Source organism: Podarcis filfolensis (genome assembly GCF_964270895.1).
Source record: "Podarcis filfolensis genome assembly, chromosome: 1".
Lineage (NCBI taxonomy): Eukaryota > Metazoa > Chordata > Lepidosauria > Squamata > Lacertidae > Podarcis > Podarcis filfolensis.
In genome coordinates this window covers 1,591,906-1,608,338 of record NC_139604.1, presented here as the reverse complement: position 1 = coordinate 1,608,338, position 16,433 = coordinate 1,591,906, and the positions used below count along the sequence as shown (strand labels likewise).

At 42.3% G+C, this 16,433-nt stretch overlaps 1 protein-coding gene across 5 annotated transcripts in view; it reads left to right on the top strand.

Moving 5' to 3' along the window:
- Positions 1-16,433, top strand: part of ERBB4 (erb-b2 receptor tyrosine kinase 4) — a 799,874-nt gene that overhangs the window by 654,996 nt on the left and 128,445 nt on the right. For all 5 annotated transcript variants that reach the window (XM_083626464.1, XM_083626462.1, XM_083626465.1 and 2 more), the window contains 2 exons: positions 4,773-4,895; positions 5,282-5,380. In XM_083626464.1, the coding sequence (XP_083482590.1) occupies positions 4,773-4,895; positions 5,282-5,380 (222 nt within the window). The remainder of the gene's footprint in view (positions 1-4,772; positions 4,896-5,281; positions 5,381-16,433) is intronic.

The window sequence follows — 16,433 nt, the reverse complement described above, 5'->3', positions numbered from 1 at the left end:
ACATTTAAGGTGTGCAGGCTCCCAGGATGCATTGCTCTTGCTTAGAAACTGCTTGTTTCAGTCCAAGCTCAAAACATGCAGTTGGTTATTTTAAGCCGTTTAACAAGTTTTTCAGAGTGTATAGAACTATGCTGTATATGAGCAAAACACTGCCAACATGATTTGATCCTGCTTTATCTGAACTGCTGGCCTTTAGAAATCCAGCTTTACTTTGCAGTTACAAGTGGAACAGAAATCTATTTCTTAGTAGCGTTAGGCTTAGATGAAGACAACCTTTAATTTCATAGCAGATCAGTGTAAAGGAAATTCCTTGATGAAGTTGTAATTCTATTGTTTTTTCTGTCTTAAAATTTATTAATTGATCCACCCTTGATTTGACTGGTTTATAGCCATGCCATAAGTAACCAGTTCAGAAGAAACTGGTCTTGCTTTTTTATTTTTAAAGAAGTCATAATGTTTGGCTTTGAAGCATTCTAATTTTGAAATGGCTTTAAGGATGCTCTATGTGTTATTTTGAATGAATAGGAGAGAATATCCCTCTATGTTTAATCTTCCTCTATAACCCTAGAAGCACTCAGTTTGGTTATAGTGCCACACTCTCAAACCTTGAACATTTGCCATCTGATTTCTAGAGGCTGTCTGCCAGCTGAGCAAGGTATTTTGGCTCTGCTGCTCTTGCCTTAAGGGTTGTTTTCTCTGTTTGCTTTGCTACACGAAGCAAGTGTTGTAGGAAATACTAATGATGCAGCAATCATTTTGCAACATCCTAGATTGTGCTAAGGCTTCAGATTCTCTCCACTGTGCAACTGATTATACAATATAAGGAGAATGGATGATCTGATCTGATCTATTATAGTTGTCTGTGCACACAGAGAGAAATATTTTGAGTCAAATTTTGATGCCTGAAAAATGGGATTAGTTTGGACACAGTGAAAATTAACTGGATAAAATACTTGGAAGTCATTATCAAACAACTTTTGCCAACCTGGTTCCTTCTAGATATTTTGCACTTACAACCAGCTCCAGGTACCCCAGGCAGCACAGCTGTCATAGCTAGCACTGGTGGCAGTGGTAGTGAAGGGTGGCACACTGCATTGTCTTGCAGTTAACATTATTAAAATCTTGCTGAATAATACAATAGTACAAGCAGGGCTTTTTTCAGCTGGAACTCACTGGAACTCAGTTATGGCACATCTCAGGTGGGCACCATTGCCATTTTAAGAGAACGAGGGAGGCCTTCATGGTGAGTTTCAGCACTTACTTTTCTAGAAGAAAGTGCACTGAATACAAGTGTGATGAGGGACATAAGAGGCATCTTGAAGCATTTTTTGTTGTTAAAATCAGAGACTTGTAAAAGGTACACTTCTGTAAACAGGGATGTCTAGAAATAAGGGGACAGATTTCTTTTCATCAAAAAAAGGAAAGGAATGGGAAAAAACAAATCAGATACCTTTATGGAGGCTAAAACTGTCAATGACTTCTAGTTATGATGGCTTTACATTGCTTCCGGTAGACTGGAATCCAACGGGACCGAGCCCCTCCACAGGTAAGTGGGCATAATATTGCAGCATCCTAACTTCAAAATCTGGAGATGTCGTCAGATGTGTAGAACATCTTAAGTATCCAATCTATAAGATGGCCAATAGGGTTTTAAACTTGCATATTTAACCAGTTCTTTTAAACATATTTATATGTACTTAATAGGATAGCAAATAATAACAAGAATTAATTAGGTGAGTATGAGTATATTTGGATACTGTAACTACTATATTTTTAATCAGAATTTGTACACATAACGTATATCTTCTTCTTTCTTACACCTATTTTTAGTGTTTGGCATACATCTGGCTGCTTGAAAGTTAATTAAGGGAAGCAGAGTGTAAAAATTATGGTGTCAGGCTTATGTCTATGGCTTTGTTCTTTGCTATTTGTTTTTGTTCTAGATTAATAAAGTAATTCCCAGTTCCCAATAATTTTTGCCTGCACAGCGTAGTCTATATACAACTAATTAAGTAGTCCGCAATGTTCACAGAGGCATGATAATGGTGCTCAAATGGCAATGCACAGAGCACTTAGCCTTGCAAACAGACACTTTGAAACACTGCAGTGGTTTCAACCCAATTTGAACAAGAGTAGCCCTTAATTATTTTTCCTTATCCTGAAAGAAGACAGGCTATTTGTCAGTGTTTAGAGGCTAGTCTTTTCCCATTTATTTTTACAGAAATATATATTTCCAATCAAAAGCACACTGTATAGTTCTAATCAATTGACGATCTTCTGACTGAATTCCATTCACATGGTTTGTTGGATTACAACTCATAGCACATGGAAGAGCATTTGTGGGGGCATGTGCATTAAATTAGGGTCTTCAGCACTATGTAATTGTGAAAAATAATCCAACCTCCCCCAAAATCCCCTTTCTTGTGAAAAAAGCTTGGAGTGAACATTATCTTTAAAGCAGACTAAAGGGTGGTGGATCAATTAAATATTAAGGTGCTGACTGTTTATAATGGCTTTCTGTTTATGTTCTTGGGCAGCTTTGCCAACCCATGTCCTCCAGATGTTTTGGACTACAGCCAGCCCCAGGTTCTGATGAAAGTTGTAACCTGGAGGGGCCCAGGTTGATGGCTGTTGCTATTGGTTTTTTATTGTTTTATTTGAGTAATTACAATTATAATTTGAAGATTCCTTAGGGGCATTTTTTAAGACTGAAAGGTGGGGGTATGTGTGGTTTTATAAATAAATAAATATATCCGGAACATAACATTTTGAAAAGCACATGATGTCATACTGGCAAATACCGTGTTTCACCTACCATTTATCTATGGTTGATGACAACACTTACCACTTATTTGATAGTGATGAAAAGAAAGAAACTAGCTAAATTTCTTAGAGCATTCTGGGCAGAGTATTCAGATAGCTAAATGTTTCCAAGGCCTTAATCTTACCTGTACATTGAAATGCTTATTCATTTGAGCAGTCTTAACAAACACAATCTTTTGTAATCCTTGCAGAGATAAGTATCAGGATAACACCAAGTTGGAATGGGAACCTACAGTTTATTTGATGGATTGACGTATTTTAAAACAATATTTTATGTAATCTGTCATGATGGGTATTTTGATAGAAACACATGCTCAGCAACAACAAGTGACACCTGAGATTGCATTTAAGTTTGAGAATGCAGAGTTCTTCCACACCAGTGGGTCTGCTGCAGCCTGAGATGGCCTAAGCCTGGCAGATGGGGGAAACAAGCCCTTAAAATGGTATTTGAGTTACATCGACTTTTTTGTCGCCTTAATTTGTGCTGGATTGCCAGTTCATATGGCCAAACTGAATGGGTTTAGGATCCAGCCCAAGCCCTCCCACTCCCACAGAACACTGGGGAGGGGGGGGAGGCTCAGTTGGAAATCTGCTGGATCCTAACTCCACTCATCTTGGTGGTCTGGATTTAGGACTGAACCCAAATTTATCCCGTCCCTCCTTCCTTCCCTTTCTTTTTTGAAGTGTCGGTTAATGTAGGATGCGTGTACACAATGGAAGATTTGCCATAGAATGTCATGGGGTGTAGATTATGTCTTGGATTATTGCAGGGATCTGGCTTTAAAAACAAGCAAACTAAACACTAAGCACAATTCATAGCAGCCAAGGTCCCTTTGTTCCCCCCCCCATAAAATATTTTAGGGAGTCGTTCCCCCCCAAAAAACAAAAGTTGATGGGCGTTTCCGTTCAAATGATGTGTGTGCACCATGACTTGTGATTACCGGTATGTGGGGTGCAGATTACCTGCCCCCCAATATTTTATTCAAGTTGGTACCCTGGCGCACTTCTATACATGTCTAGTCAGAAGTCCCACTGAGTTCCATGAGACTTACTGCCAGGTTAGTATGTATACGGTTGCAGCCTGAGTTCAGTTAAATCCTGTGGTTCAGATAACATTGTGATATATATCACAATTAAAATTGATGTTCAAGAACATCACTGTACATTTTATGAAGTCTTACATTCAAGTTCTGTCTCTCTCATCACTATCAATCCAGCTTGAATTAACAACCTATCAAATCCATTTATTCAGTGGAAAACATAAACACATGCTTCTGTCTCTACTATTTGACATAGTGCATTTATCATTGGTTGGGTCATGCCAAACACAAAACATTGATGATTCAGTGCCCATCATGAGAAGGCAGAACGCAAAAGCATTTTGTGATTCCACAAAATTCTCCAGTACAGTGGTACCTCGGGTTACATACGCTTCAGGTTACATACACTTCAGGTTACAGACTCCACTAACCCAGAAATAGTGCTTCAGGTTAAGAACTTTGCTTCAGGATGAGAACAGAAATTGTGCTCCGGCGGTGGGGCAGCAGCAGGAGGCCCCATTAGCTAAAGTGGTGCTTCAGGTTAAGAACAGTTTCAGGTTAAGTACAGACCTCCAGAACGAATTAAGTACTTAACCCGAGGTACCACTGTATAGCATATTTTTAACTGTTGATTTTATTTATAGTGTCATTTTTAAAAAACAAAAAACAAAACACAACTTGTATTTAACTTTTATTAACATTGTTAATGAATATTTTATAGTCTTTGGAAACCACTTAAAGGTTTTATTAACAATTAAGAGGGAAACCTATTATGTTAAATAATTAAAAACTACAATGGAAACTTGATTTTAAGGAACAAATCATTGAAATTAGCATAGGGACTTGTCATTTTTCACTGTTTCCCACTTTTGTATCCAGCATTCACTAAACACCAATTTTATTTTGCAGCTGGTGGAACCCTTGACCCCCAGTGGCACAGCCCCCAACCAGGCACAGCTCCGCATTCTGAAAGAAACAGAGCTGAAACGTGTCAAAGTCCTTGGATCTGGGGCCTTTGGAACTGTGTATAAGGTATGTGTCTTTCATGGACTTAGTTCATCTACTATGTGTCTCTGGTGAAACCTTCAGCCTATCAGGGCAACAGGATGGTAGTGTGTTCAAGGGGTTCCTGAAATATGAAGATAAAATGCCTTTTGATTATACATGCGACTTAGAACTCAGTACCCAGATCCTGTGTTCAACTGCTGTGTTCAGTTCTCAGAATTGGGCTGCTCAGTATTCTGCAAGGTATTTCAGTTAGAAAGTGTAAATTGGACTCAAAGGATCATTTACCTCAAAGTACTAAGATAAACTTAGGTGTGTGGCAAATAACAAGGTTCAGTTGATTTCTTTTTGAAAAATGCTTTGTAAGTAGCTAATTTGGAGTGACGGTTTTCTTCACTTTTTCAACATCTTAGGGTGTTTGGGTTCCTGAGGGAGAGAGTGTGAAGATTCCTGTGGCTATTAAAATCCTGAATGAGACAACTGGCCCCAAAGCCAATGTGGAGTTCATGGATGTAAGTAATGGATACCCTGTTCCAGCGATGCATGTTCACACACATTATTTGTGGTTTAGCTTCACAATGGCAACTACTTCTTCCAATTTACACACTCTTATGATGCCCAGAGAGAATTGCCCTGGAAGAAGCAAACTTGCATGGATTTGGTGGCCAAACTCTCTGCACTCAGTAGGCACCGAACATCCACCTAAATATGGTACCAACTCAGTGTTCCTCAAGATCACTGAACTCTGGCCCACTTTCTGGCTCTATCTTTCAAACTCTGAAACAACACAGTGCCATTGTGTGTTGCATAGATGAGCAGCAAAGAACCCTACACACAGTCAGTTACATACAGGCTGCTACTGCATATGAGGATCTGTGGGCTGGGGGATTAATCCCTGTATCGAGATTAGAAGAGGAATGGAATCTGCTACTCTTAATCAATTAGGAATTGTGCTAACCCTTTGCCAGTCACCTAGAGATCTATAATACCATATTCCTCAGGACTATTGTGTACTGGGAGTCGATGGGTCACGTACCTTTTTTGTGAGGTGGCTTTTGTGGGACAAGAATGTTTGCTTTAGGGGATTGTGGTAGGGGCAGCATTTAAAAGCAAAGCAAATCACTTGATAAAACTACATTTAGACAACTTGGGGGGGTGTTCTTCAAATTTTATTGACTACTTGAGATAGAATTAATTGTTTGGTGCAATTTTTCTCAAGTTCTGTGATGGCAGCTGGAAGGGAGTTATGATGTCTTGGGAGTAGACAGGGGAATACAATCCTGAAACAGGCATGCCTTCCTTCCACACAAGTGAGGACATGGGTAGATTGAATATTATCTGGTAAAAAGATTCTTTCATGATTCACATTTGATTTGGGGTGGGATGGGGTAGTCTGCATCCCAGCATGACTGGAAAGAGTTGATGCTTTGTCCTTGAATGCTGTTTTTGAAGGGAATCAGCAATAACTTGTTCTCTGCTGTGGCTGGCTTTGTGCTAATCTCTTCTCTCTCAGCTTCAGTGTTCCTCTCCTGTAAGCTATTGGTTTAAATTAACTGGTTGGCCTTCATTTGTTCAGCTGACCAGTTTGAGAGTTTTGTGTTGCAACCTCTGATCTGTAGTAACATAGATGTGGATTTGCACTTGTATATGCAGTGCATCATAGTGTATGGCCTGGTGGTTGCAGGAGGTAATTGGCACCACCATTTTGCATCTGTCTCTGCCTTCCACTAGTTTGCATTTGATGCTGATTGGTGGATTTCAGGTTACAGGGGGAAAAACAACCCAGAATATCTTGCAGACCTGTAGATCACAATAAAACACCTGGATCTTTCTTGGCAGGGGATTTGCTCCATCTCCTTGATCATTTTGGTTGCCCTTTTCTGAACCTTTCTCAGCTCTGTGATACAAGCTCTGGAACTTTACCCTTGCAACTGATAAGATGACATTTCTCTTTGACATGTGGAATGAGTAAAGCAACATGTGTTGTTGCAAATGTTTTATTCTGATTCGTATGCACAGATGTCTATTTTACTTTAGCCCATTAGAGCGACAACACAAAAAACATGCAAGAGTGAATGCCTGTTATTCTGCAGAAGACAAAGAGATTAGCAGTAGGAGCCATTGCTTTTTGTTTAATCTTTTAATGGTGGCAGAAAGAAAATGAAACCAAGGAGTGCTTTGTGACCAGTTGGGCCCCTTTTAAATGCTGTACGGCTAAAGGAGAATAGGCCGTGGCAATTTGGCAACTGGGCTGTCATTTCAGTACCCTTGAAAACTTTCTAATGTATCCATAATGACTATAATGACATAATGCATCATGCTAGTACATGATGTGGGCAGCCCCCTCCTATATTTCTCTCAACAGGGGACATTGAATTCAGTAGCAAAGAAAAATCCCTATGTTTGAATGGTACCTTTCCCCCTAGCACAGCAAATACTATTTCTCATATGTCTCACTCAAAAGTTATTTCAGTCCTCATCTTTCCTTTGTGTTCCATTCTTTTTTTTACAAAGATCTCCTGTAACAGATAGCTAAAGGCGTCCATAAAGTCCATAATTTGGTTCACGATTAAATTAAAACTAGAGTAACTGCTGTAAAGGCTTGCCTTCATTCAGCTTATGTTCTTCAATGCATTTCATAATTGCATCATATTGCCATTATTAATTGCATCATTCCTCTGAGGTTGTAAATTCTGAGGTTGACTTCACCTGAAAGGCTTCACCTGAATACCTTACAGCTTAGCTATCTAGCACCTCAGTTTTAGAAAAAGTCCTTTTTCAATGCAACTGAGGTTTTATAAAGAACTCAGCAAAGATTTAGCAGCTTGGGCATTGCAAGAACTGTCAAAATAAGGTATCTAGAAAATGGGGTTACTAGAGCAAAACAAAGCGGGTGGAATTCAAAGTAGCACTCAGCAGATTACCCATCAATGCAAGCATTTCTGTGTGCCTGGTGGAATGATCTCCTCCTTCCTTCTCCTTTATGTTCTTCTGGGGGTTCTCCCATCACCCCAGAGCTGATTGGGGACATTGTGGGGGGGGGGGGAGAGAGGGGAGCCCCATTGTGCAAAGGGGACTTGCAGCACTGGCTGGTGCTAGCACAGCTTATTAGATGAAGCTGGCCCAGTGTTTACAACATACTTCTGCTCTGCAATTGTCTTCCACAGAATCTGTTTTGCGAATGCAGATTTAGAAAGGAGGTGAGATCTGTTGCAATATGCTTTGCTTTACTTTAATTAGTTTGGCTAACCTTTGTTGGTTATATGATTGTTTAGTGAAATAATGAGAAAGGGAGAAAAACCAATGTCAGGAAATCATAGCTTAAAATTGGGGAGTGCCCTTAAAGCAGTGACCTCAAATTGTGAGTGTCTGCAACTCTGCTAGCTGAACATCCATGGTTTTGTATCTGTTATATAATGGAGCAATCTTTCTACCCTTGCAGTGCATGCGCTTGAGGTTGCTCTGGTTTATAGCCTCCATGATGGGTGATGCAGATAAGGGAACCTAAAAAACTTGCAGACTTGGGAAGCAGTGGGTGGAATGTGAATGTCATTCACCTTACAAACATCAAGGTATAAAGCATCATAGTGTTGTGTCTGTGAAAGAAAAGGCAGGTACTAAGAGACCCACCAATTGGCTGTGTGGAAACTTTTCAAAACAACATTAATTTCTGTGCTCTATGAAGTCTCCCAGCCCTCCTCCCTTCTCCTAATACATTGTAAGTCAATTGACTTGGAGATGTCATGAATTTCTAACTAGCCATGAGGCTGTTGCCAAAAGCCAATAGCTTATCATCAAAGCAGAGATATCCTACATGCCATGGAGTGCACTCCTGATTAGAAAGTAAAATAAACTATCCAGGATACTAGTAGAGAAGGAAATCAATGAAGTCTGACACATCTCATCAGGCAAAAAGAAAAGAAACAGTCTTGCATTTCTAAAAGGCGATGTTGCACAAGCTGTAATTTTATCCAGGGTTTTGATCCACTTACAAGTTTAATCTAACCTCTGTGCACTTAAATGTTTCATTATCTCTTCGAAAATAATTAGGGGTTGCAAGCAGAAGTCTGTATATGTAGAGTTCCTTGGGAGTCCCCAAGCTCATTGAGGTGAAGACAGCTTGACTGATGCTTGTCAGCCAATATTGGGCCAGGAGCTAATAATAGAAGGCACTGCTGCTTAGCTAGGTGAGAAAGTTAGCTTGGGAAAAATTAAACTGAAGGTTTTTGGATTTATGATTTGAAATAAATTTCCCATTCTCATTTGTTTCCTGGTAAGAGAGCCTGCAAAGGGAGTTGGTCTCTTTTATGGTTTTATAATTAAGATCGAGGGGATTCTTGACTTCCTCCAGACGCATTGTGGCTCACCAATATCCCTAGAAATAGCTTTTCATGTCCAAGGAGAGTGTTTTGTTTAGTGATGCATAAAGATAATAAATAATACTGACCAGTGCTCTTGCAGCTGCCACTCCTGCCAAGCATGCAGGAAATAAATTAAGTTAGCTCAAAGGGGGTTTGATGGATAAAGTGATTGCAGAGGAAAAAGAGAGAAAACTAGGCTTGGCTTGGCTTGATGAATGCAGGCATCAGATTTCTCCCCACCCCCACCCCCAAGTACAGAAAAATAACAGACATGTTTTATTTTGTAAGGCATTTAACACCATGATGGTTAGAACTCTGTGATCAGTAAGCAAAAGTTTCAGTAAGACTGCCCACTATGTTGACAAGATTAGCCAAAAACGCTTGCCAGACTTTGTCTTCTATGCGCTAAGAGCACACCAGGTTTGTGCAGTGATAAGGGGCTTTTCCAGAGTGGCTTCTCCACTGTGAAACAACTAATTTCTCCTAGGGACATGTTGGTGTCATCCTGAACATTTTCAGAGGGGTTCCATAAAGAAAGAGGACCTCATTTTGCAACTGGTAGGAAGTGGCATGATTCTGTTTGGTCGGTTTAATCTCAAACCCTCGGGCAAACCTAGGGGCATGGATCTCTTACAGGAGCAGTTACTTACCTTGGGAGTTCAGTTTGCAGATTTCCCCCAGGTTGTTGATACAGTTGTGACTTCCAGGCAGAAAAGTTCGCTGTGAGTGTAATGGAAATTTTCGTCCTTTCTGGAGATGCTAGGCTTGAGGATGTTCCTAAAAGCTAAATATGTGATGTAGCAATGCCTTGGAGCAATCAGCCTCTAGGAAACCAGAAACCTGATTACCAGTGAAAGTTACCTGCTTTTAGATATTTTGCAGGAAGACAAGGAAATGTTCAAGGCAGTGTTCTTTTTTCTGCTTTAACTATATTTTACCCAGGTAAGCTATTCTTCCCACAGAAGAATAAAAACAGAAGTCCTGCATTCAGTTTATAAAGTGGGGAATATGATAGATGCCTTTCACAACATGCATGGTGTAGAGAAGGAGAATATCCCCACCACCACCTTGCAACACGAAAATCCAAACCACCCAAGAACACTAAAACCCAGACCGATTCAAGAAGACTTAGGACAGACAAAAGAAAGTATTTCATTGCCCAGAGCATAGGTAAACTTTGGAATTTGCTACCACAAGATACAGTGATGGTTTCAAATTTAGATGGCTTTAAAAGTGAGTTAAGCCAAATTCGTGGATGATAAGGCTAGCAATGTTTCATAGTCATTATCTATTAGAATGTAGCAGAGGGTGGGGAGCAGCGGCTGCGCTAGGAGGGAGGGCCAAGCCACGGTGTTCTCATGGGGAGCCCTGCTGCATTAGTGCCTCCAGGGCCCTCACTATCAGGCTGCCCCAATTCCGGCAGAAACCTCCCCATCCAGCCCTCCCCTGGATAGTTGGCAGACCATCCATTTGCATCATTCTGACTTGGTTAGCCCAAGACACCATGTTGGATGATGATGATGGTTACAATTGGCCATTTACGTATGTTTTTAATTAATAGCACAGTGGTCACTGCTCCCAATTGGCTCAACAAAAACCAGGAAAGAAAAGAACCTAAAAAGCACAGACTTTTTAAGCAAAGTTATTCGTAAGGGTGGAATCAAGACTGTCACATTTATACATATCTGGTACATGGAGGACAACAACGGCCCACCCAAGGAACCTCAAAGAAAAGTCTCTGGGCATTTTGGTCTCTGTTGTCAAAATTTCTGGCTCCTAATATTCTCCTGGTAATTGCTGTGTGGGCTGAAGCTAGAATTCTCCTGCTCATTCCTTACAAACTTAGAATTTTTCTGCTGCCTCAAAGTTTCCCAAAGTTCAAAGAGAAGGAAATATTTAAAATTAATAAAATGAGAGGCATAATTACCAAACAATCCCTTTCCACTATAGTAAAAAAAGAAACAGGCAAAGAACATCCAGCTTTAAAGGCTGAATTTGTTACCCAGAACTGAGCAATTAGTGCCAATGCTTCACAATAAGAAATGGAAAGTCTGTATCAAAGAACTTCCTATTATTTAGGAATTTACTCTGCATGCCTCCAGCTTATATTAGCAATTCAGAGTAGACACGTTGGTATTTCAATTTCTAAATGGTAATGTATATGCCGGGTTGCTGTTAGGCTGATAATAAATGAAGGTTTTATGGGATGTGTGTTAATAATACAAGGTATTATTTTCTTCAGTGTATACGTAATGCCTTCCAATGAGGTTGCTGTATGGTTCAAGGTTAGCAGTCAATCAGCACATCTCTGATTGAAGCAGAACTGTCTAGATATTAAAGTCAATCAAATAGGGTATATATAAATATAATTTGCCAGCTAAGCAATTTTTGAAACTTTATTTTCTAAAAAAGGAGAACTTTATAGTGATAAGTTATTACTTTCTAGATTTTTCATGATAACAGATTGAGCACAAGAGTGTGATAATATACCTCAGTTCAATGGCTCAGAAATCAGCAGCAAAACGTAAAGTAGTGTTGGTAAAGAGTCCCTGAAAAAGAACAATGTGCCATTAATCATTGTTGTTTCAATGTGAGAAGGAGCCAAGAATTTAGAAAAGGGAGCATATTAGGTTAAGGACATCAAACAGATTTTTGCTGGTGTAAATTCCTAATGCACATACTCAGAGGTTTCAGGAGGTTTGATTGCTCCTGGTGCCTTATCATCATGTAAGAGCACCCTGAACTTTGAATATCTGTCAGGTATATTCCCAAGATGGACAAATCAACAAACAGAAATCCCCTGGAGAAACAAAATTCTCTCAGATTCTGCATGACTTACAAACCAGCCACATTTCTAGGGCCTTAAAGATGATAACTGAAAACAAGGATTTGAAAATCTCTATAACACTGATTCATCTAGATCTGAAGCAAAACAGCTCAGTTTTCAACAATGTAAAAAACTCTTCCCTTTTTAACATTTTTGACACTCCTTGCAATGTTCACTGTCTACTAAGTCCTATTGAGTTCAAGGGCCTTACTTCTAGGGTGGGGTGGGTGTTTATTTGGGTGTGGGAATTTGTTTAATTTAATTTAATTTAATTATGTTGTGTTTGTAACTTTCTTTGTTTTTTGTATTTACTGTTTTATTGTTTTGTTGGTTTGTTTTTTGTATAGGTTTTATTTTGATTTTAAGGGGTGGGGCCAGGGCTGCATGGGAGTGGGTCCCAGCAAACAAAATGGCTGGGGCAGGTTCCACAGGACAACCGATCTCAGTGATCACGGGTAGGAGGAGGAGTTACGCTAAGACCAGACCATGTCATTACCGAGGAAGCAGGCTTAGTCGTTGCTTGAGAACTATCCCTGCCTCCAGGTCTGGTCCTGACCGGATGGATACTGGAATCAGCAAGGGATACCCACATGACCTGAAGGTGCTGCTGTGCAATGCCAGGTCAATGATCCATAAAACTACTGTGATCCATGACTTGATCGTGGATGGAGGATTTGACCTGGCATGTGTAACGGAGACTTGGTTGGATGAAGCAGATGGGCCTGTCCTTGCCGCTGCTTGTCCACCAGGTTTTTCTTACGCACAGCAACCCAGGCCTTGTGGGCGGGGAGGGGGGGTTGCAGTAATTTTTAGGAAGTCTTTAGTCTGCACCAGGCGTCCTATTGGGAAAACCCAGTTTTCTGACTGTATGTTCTGGAAGTTGGACAATAGGGGCAGTACAGGATTCCTATTGGTGTACCGACCTCTCCCCGCTGCACCAAGGATTCCCTGCCCTAGCTGCTTCAGGTCGTGGCGGATGTTCTCCTGGAGACACCTAGTTTGGTTGTCCTAGGGGATTTTAACATCCATGCCGACACGACCTTACAAGGGGCCGCTCGGGACTTCGTGGAAAGCATGGCCTCCATGGGGCTGTCCCTGAACATGCCTTGGACCTGGTGTTTACCTCTATGGATGTTGGTGATCTGACACTAAGTAAAAGCGAAACGAAAGAAGTGCCATGGTCAGATCACTTCCTGGTGCAACTGGACTTCTCCGTGACCCTTCCCCTCTGCAGGGAGGTGGGACCAATTCAGATGGTCCGCCCCCGCCACTTAATGGATCCAAATGGTTTCCAGAGAGTGGTAGGGGATGTTTTATCCCATGTTGATGGCCTTTCAGCTGATTCCCTGGTGGCCCGCTGGAATGTGGAGTTAACCAGGCTATTGACTGTTTGGCTCCGAAGCGCCCTCTCTGATTGCATGGAGTCCGAAAAGCCCCATGGTTTTCCACGGATCTGAGGGCAATGAAACAATCGTTGAGATGGCTAGAGCGCCGGTGGCGGATGACCCATTCTGAAGCTGACCGGACACGGGTTAGAGCTCAATGTCGAGCCTACCAAGTGGCGGTAGCGACGGCGAAGAAGACTTTCTTCACCGCCTCTATTGCATCTGCAGAAAACAGCAGCAGGAGCCTTTTTCAGGTGGTTCACAATCTAGCGGAACCACCTGCTACATCGGGGCCCAGTACGGGCCACATGATCTCCTGCAATGATTTTGCAAAGTTTTTTTGCAGATAAAGTCGCTCAGATTCGGGAAGAGGTAGACGCCACCGTGGGAGCAGGGCCGAGGCGAGAGAGTGCCAGAGTCCTGTCTAGTCAAATTGCGTGTGATCAGTTCCAATCTGTTACCTCCGAGGATGTGGACAGGCTGCTTGGACGAGTGAAACCAACCACCTGTCTCCTTGATCCTTGCCCATCCTGGCTTATAAAAGCTAGCCGGGAAGGGCTGGGCGATGGGCTTCGTGGAGTGGTGAATGCTTCCCTCCATGAGGGAACATTCCCAGACCCGCTGAAAGAGGCGGTTATTAAACCGCTTCTTAAAAAACCATCTTTAGATGCGGCCACGATGGCCAACTATCGCCCAGTCTCAAATCTTCCATTCTTGGGCAAGGTGATTGAGCAAGTGGTTGTTGAGCAACTCCAGGCACGCCTGGAAGAAGCGGACCATTTGGATCCCTTCCAGTCGGGATTCAGGCCTCATCATGGGACTGAAACTGCCTTGGTCGCACTGGTTGATGATCTCCGGCGGGCTAGGGACAAAGGTGAGAGCTGTTTCCTAGTTCTGCTGGATCTCTCAGCGGCATTTGATACCATCGACCATAACATCCTTCTGGACTGTCTTGAGGGGCTGGGAGCTGGGGGCACTGTCATACAGTGGTTCCGCTCCTTTCTCCTCGGCCGTGTTCAGAAAGTGGTGGTGGGGGATGAGTGTTCAGACCCCTGGGCTCTCACTTGTGGGGTGCCTCAGGGTTCTGTCCTCTCCCCCATGCTTTTCAACATCTATATGCAGCCGCTGGGAGAGATCATCAGGGGGTTTGGGCTGTGTGTTCATCAGTATGTGGATGATACCCAGCTCTACCTCTCTTTCAAATCAGAACCAGTGAAGGCGGTGAAGGTCCTGTGTGAGTGCCTGGAGGCGGTTGGAGGTTGGATGGCGGCTAACAGAGTGAGGTTGAATCCTGACAAGACAGAAGTACTGTTCTTGGGGGACAGGAGGCGGGCAGGTGTGGAGGATTCCCTGGTCCTGAATGGGGTAACTGTGCCCCTGAAGGACCAGGTGCGCAGCCTGGGAGTCATTTTGGACTCGCAGCTGTCCATGGAGGCACAGGTTAAATCTGTGTCCAGGGCAGCTGTTTACCAGCTCCATCTGGTACGCAGGCTGAGACCCTATCTGCCTGCGGACTGTCTCGCCAGAGTGGTGCATGCTCTGGTTATCTCCCGCTTGGACTACTGCAATGCGCTCTACATAGGGCTACTTTTGAAGGTGACCCGGAAACTACAACTAATCCAGAACGCGGCAGCTAGACTGGTGACTGGGAGCGGCCGCCGAGACCACATAACACTGGTCTTAAAAGACCTACATTGGCTCCCAGTACGTTTCCGAGCACAATTCAAAGTGTTGGTGCTGACCTTTAAAGCCCTAAATGGCCTCGGCTCAGTATACCTAAAGGAGTGTCTCCACCCCCATCGTTCTGCCCGGACACTGAGATCCAGCGCCGAGGGCCTTCTGGCAGTTCCCTCACTGCGAGAAGCCAAGTTACAGGGAACCAGGCAGAGGGCCTTCTCGGTAGTGGCGCCCTCTCTGTGGAACGTCCTCCCACCAGATGTCAAAGAGAACAACAACTATCAGACGCAGCCCTATTTAGGGAAGCTTTTAATGTTTGATGTATTAGAGGATTTTAATATTTTTTTGGAAGCCGCCCAGAGTGGCTGGGGAAGCCCAGCCAGATGGGCGGGGTACAAATAAATTATTATTATTATTATTATTATTATTATTATTATTATTATTATTATTCTAAGTAACCATGCATAGGACTGCGGGCATAATAATTAATTCCCCTCATTGACACCATCATATAGCCAACTCTCATTGGCGGCATTACGTCATGATGTCATGCCACTTTATTACAATGATTCCTAATTGGGTGTGATCATTCATGTGATTAATCCAAGAAATTTAAATGAAATCAGCAGCACCAGACAAAGACTGATATTCACATTATCTTGGTAAGTTGTTTACCCAAAACTACCAAAATGTCTCACTTGACTCCAAAATGAAAAGTGACAAGTATTTGGTAAGGCTTGGCTGAAACCTTACTAACTTAGTTCTGGCTGGCCATTAGAATTCAGCACCCTTTGTCAGCCTTTCATGTTGACTAGTGCTTAATGTTGCCCTGTGGTATGATCCTGGCTTCATCATTGTTTGTTTTAAATATGTATTATTAGAATCATAGAATCATAGAACCATAGAGTTGGAAGAGACCACAAGGGCCATCGAGTCCAACCCCCTGCCAAGCAGGAAACACCATCAGAGCACTCCTGACATATGGTTGTCAAGCCTCTGCTTAAAGACCTCCAAAGAAGGAGACTCCACCACACTCCTTGGCAGCGAATTCCACTGTCAAACAGCTCTTACTGTCAGGAAGTTCTTCCTAATGTTTAGGTGGAATCTTCTTTCTTGTAGTTTGGATCCATTGCTCCGTGTCCGCTTCTCTGGAGCAGCAGAAAACAACCTTTCTCCCTCCTCTATGTGACATCCTTTTATATATTTGAACATGGCTATCATATCACCCCTTAACCTCCTCTTCTCCAGGCTAAACATGCCCAGCTCCCTTAGCCCTTCCTCATAAGGCATCGTTACAAGTGGTGTGTGTGTTATC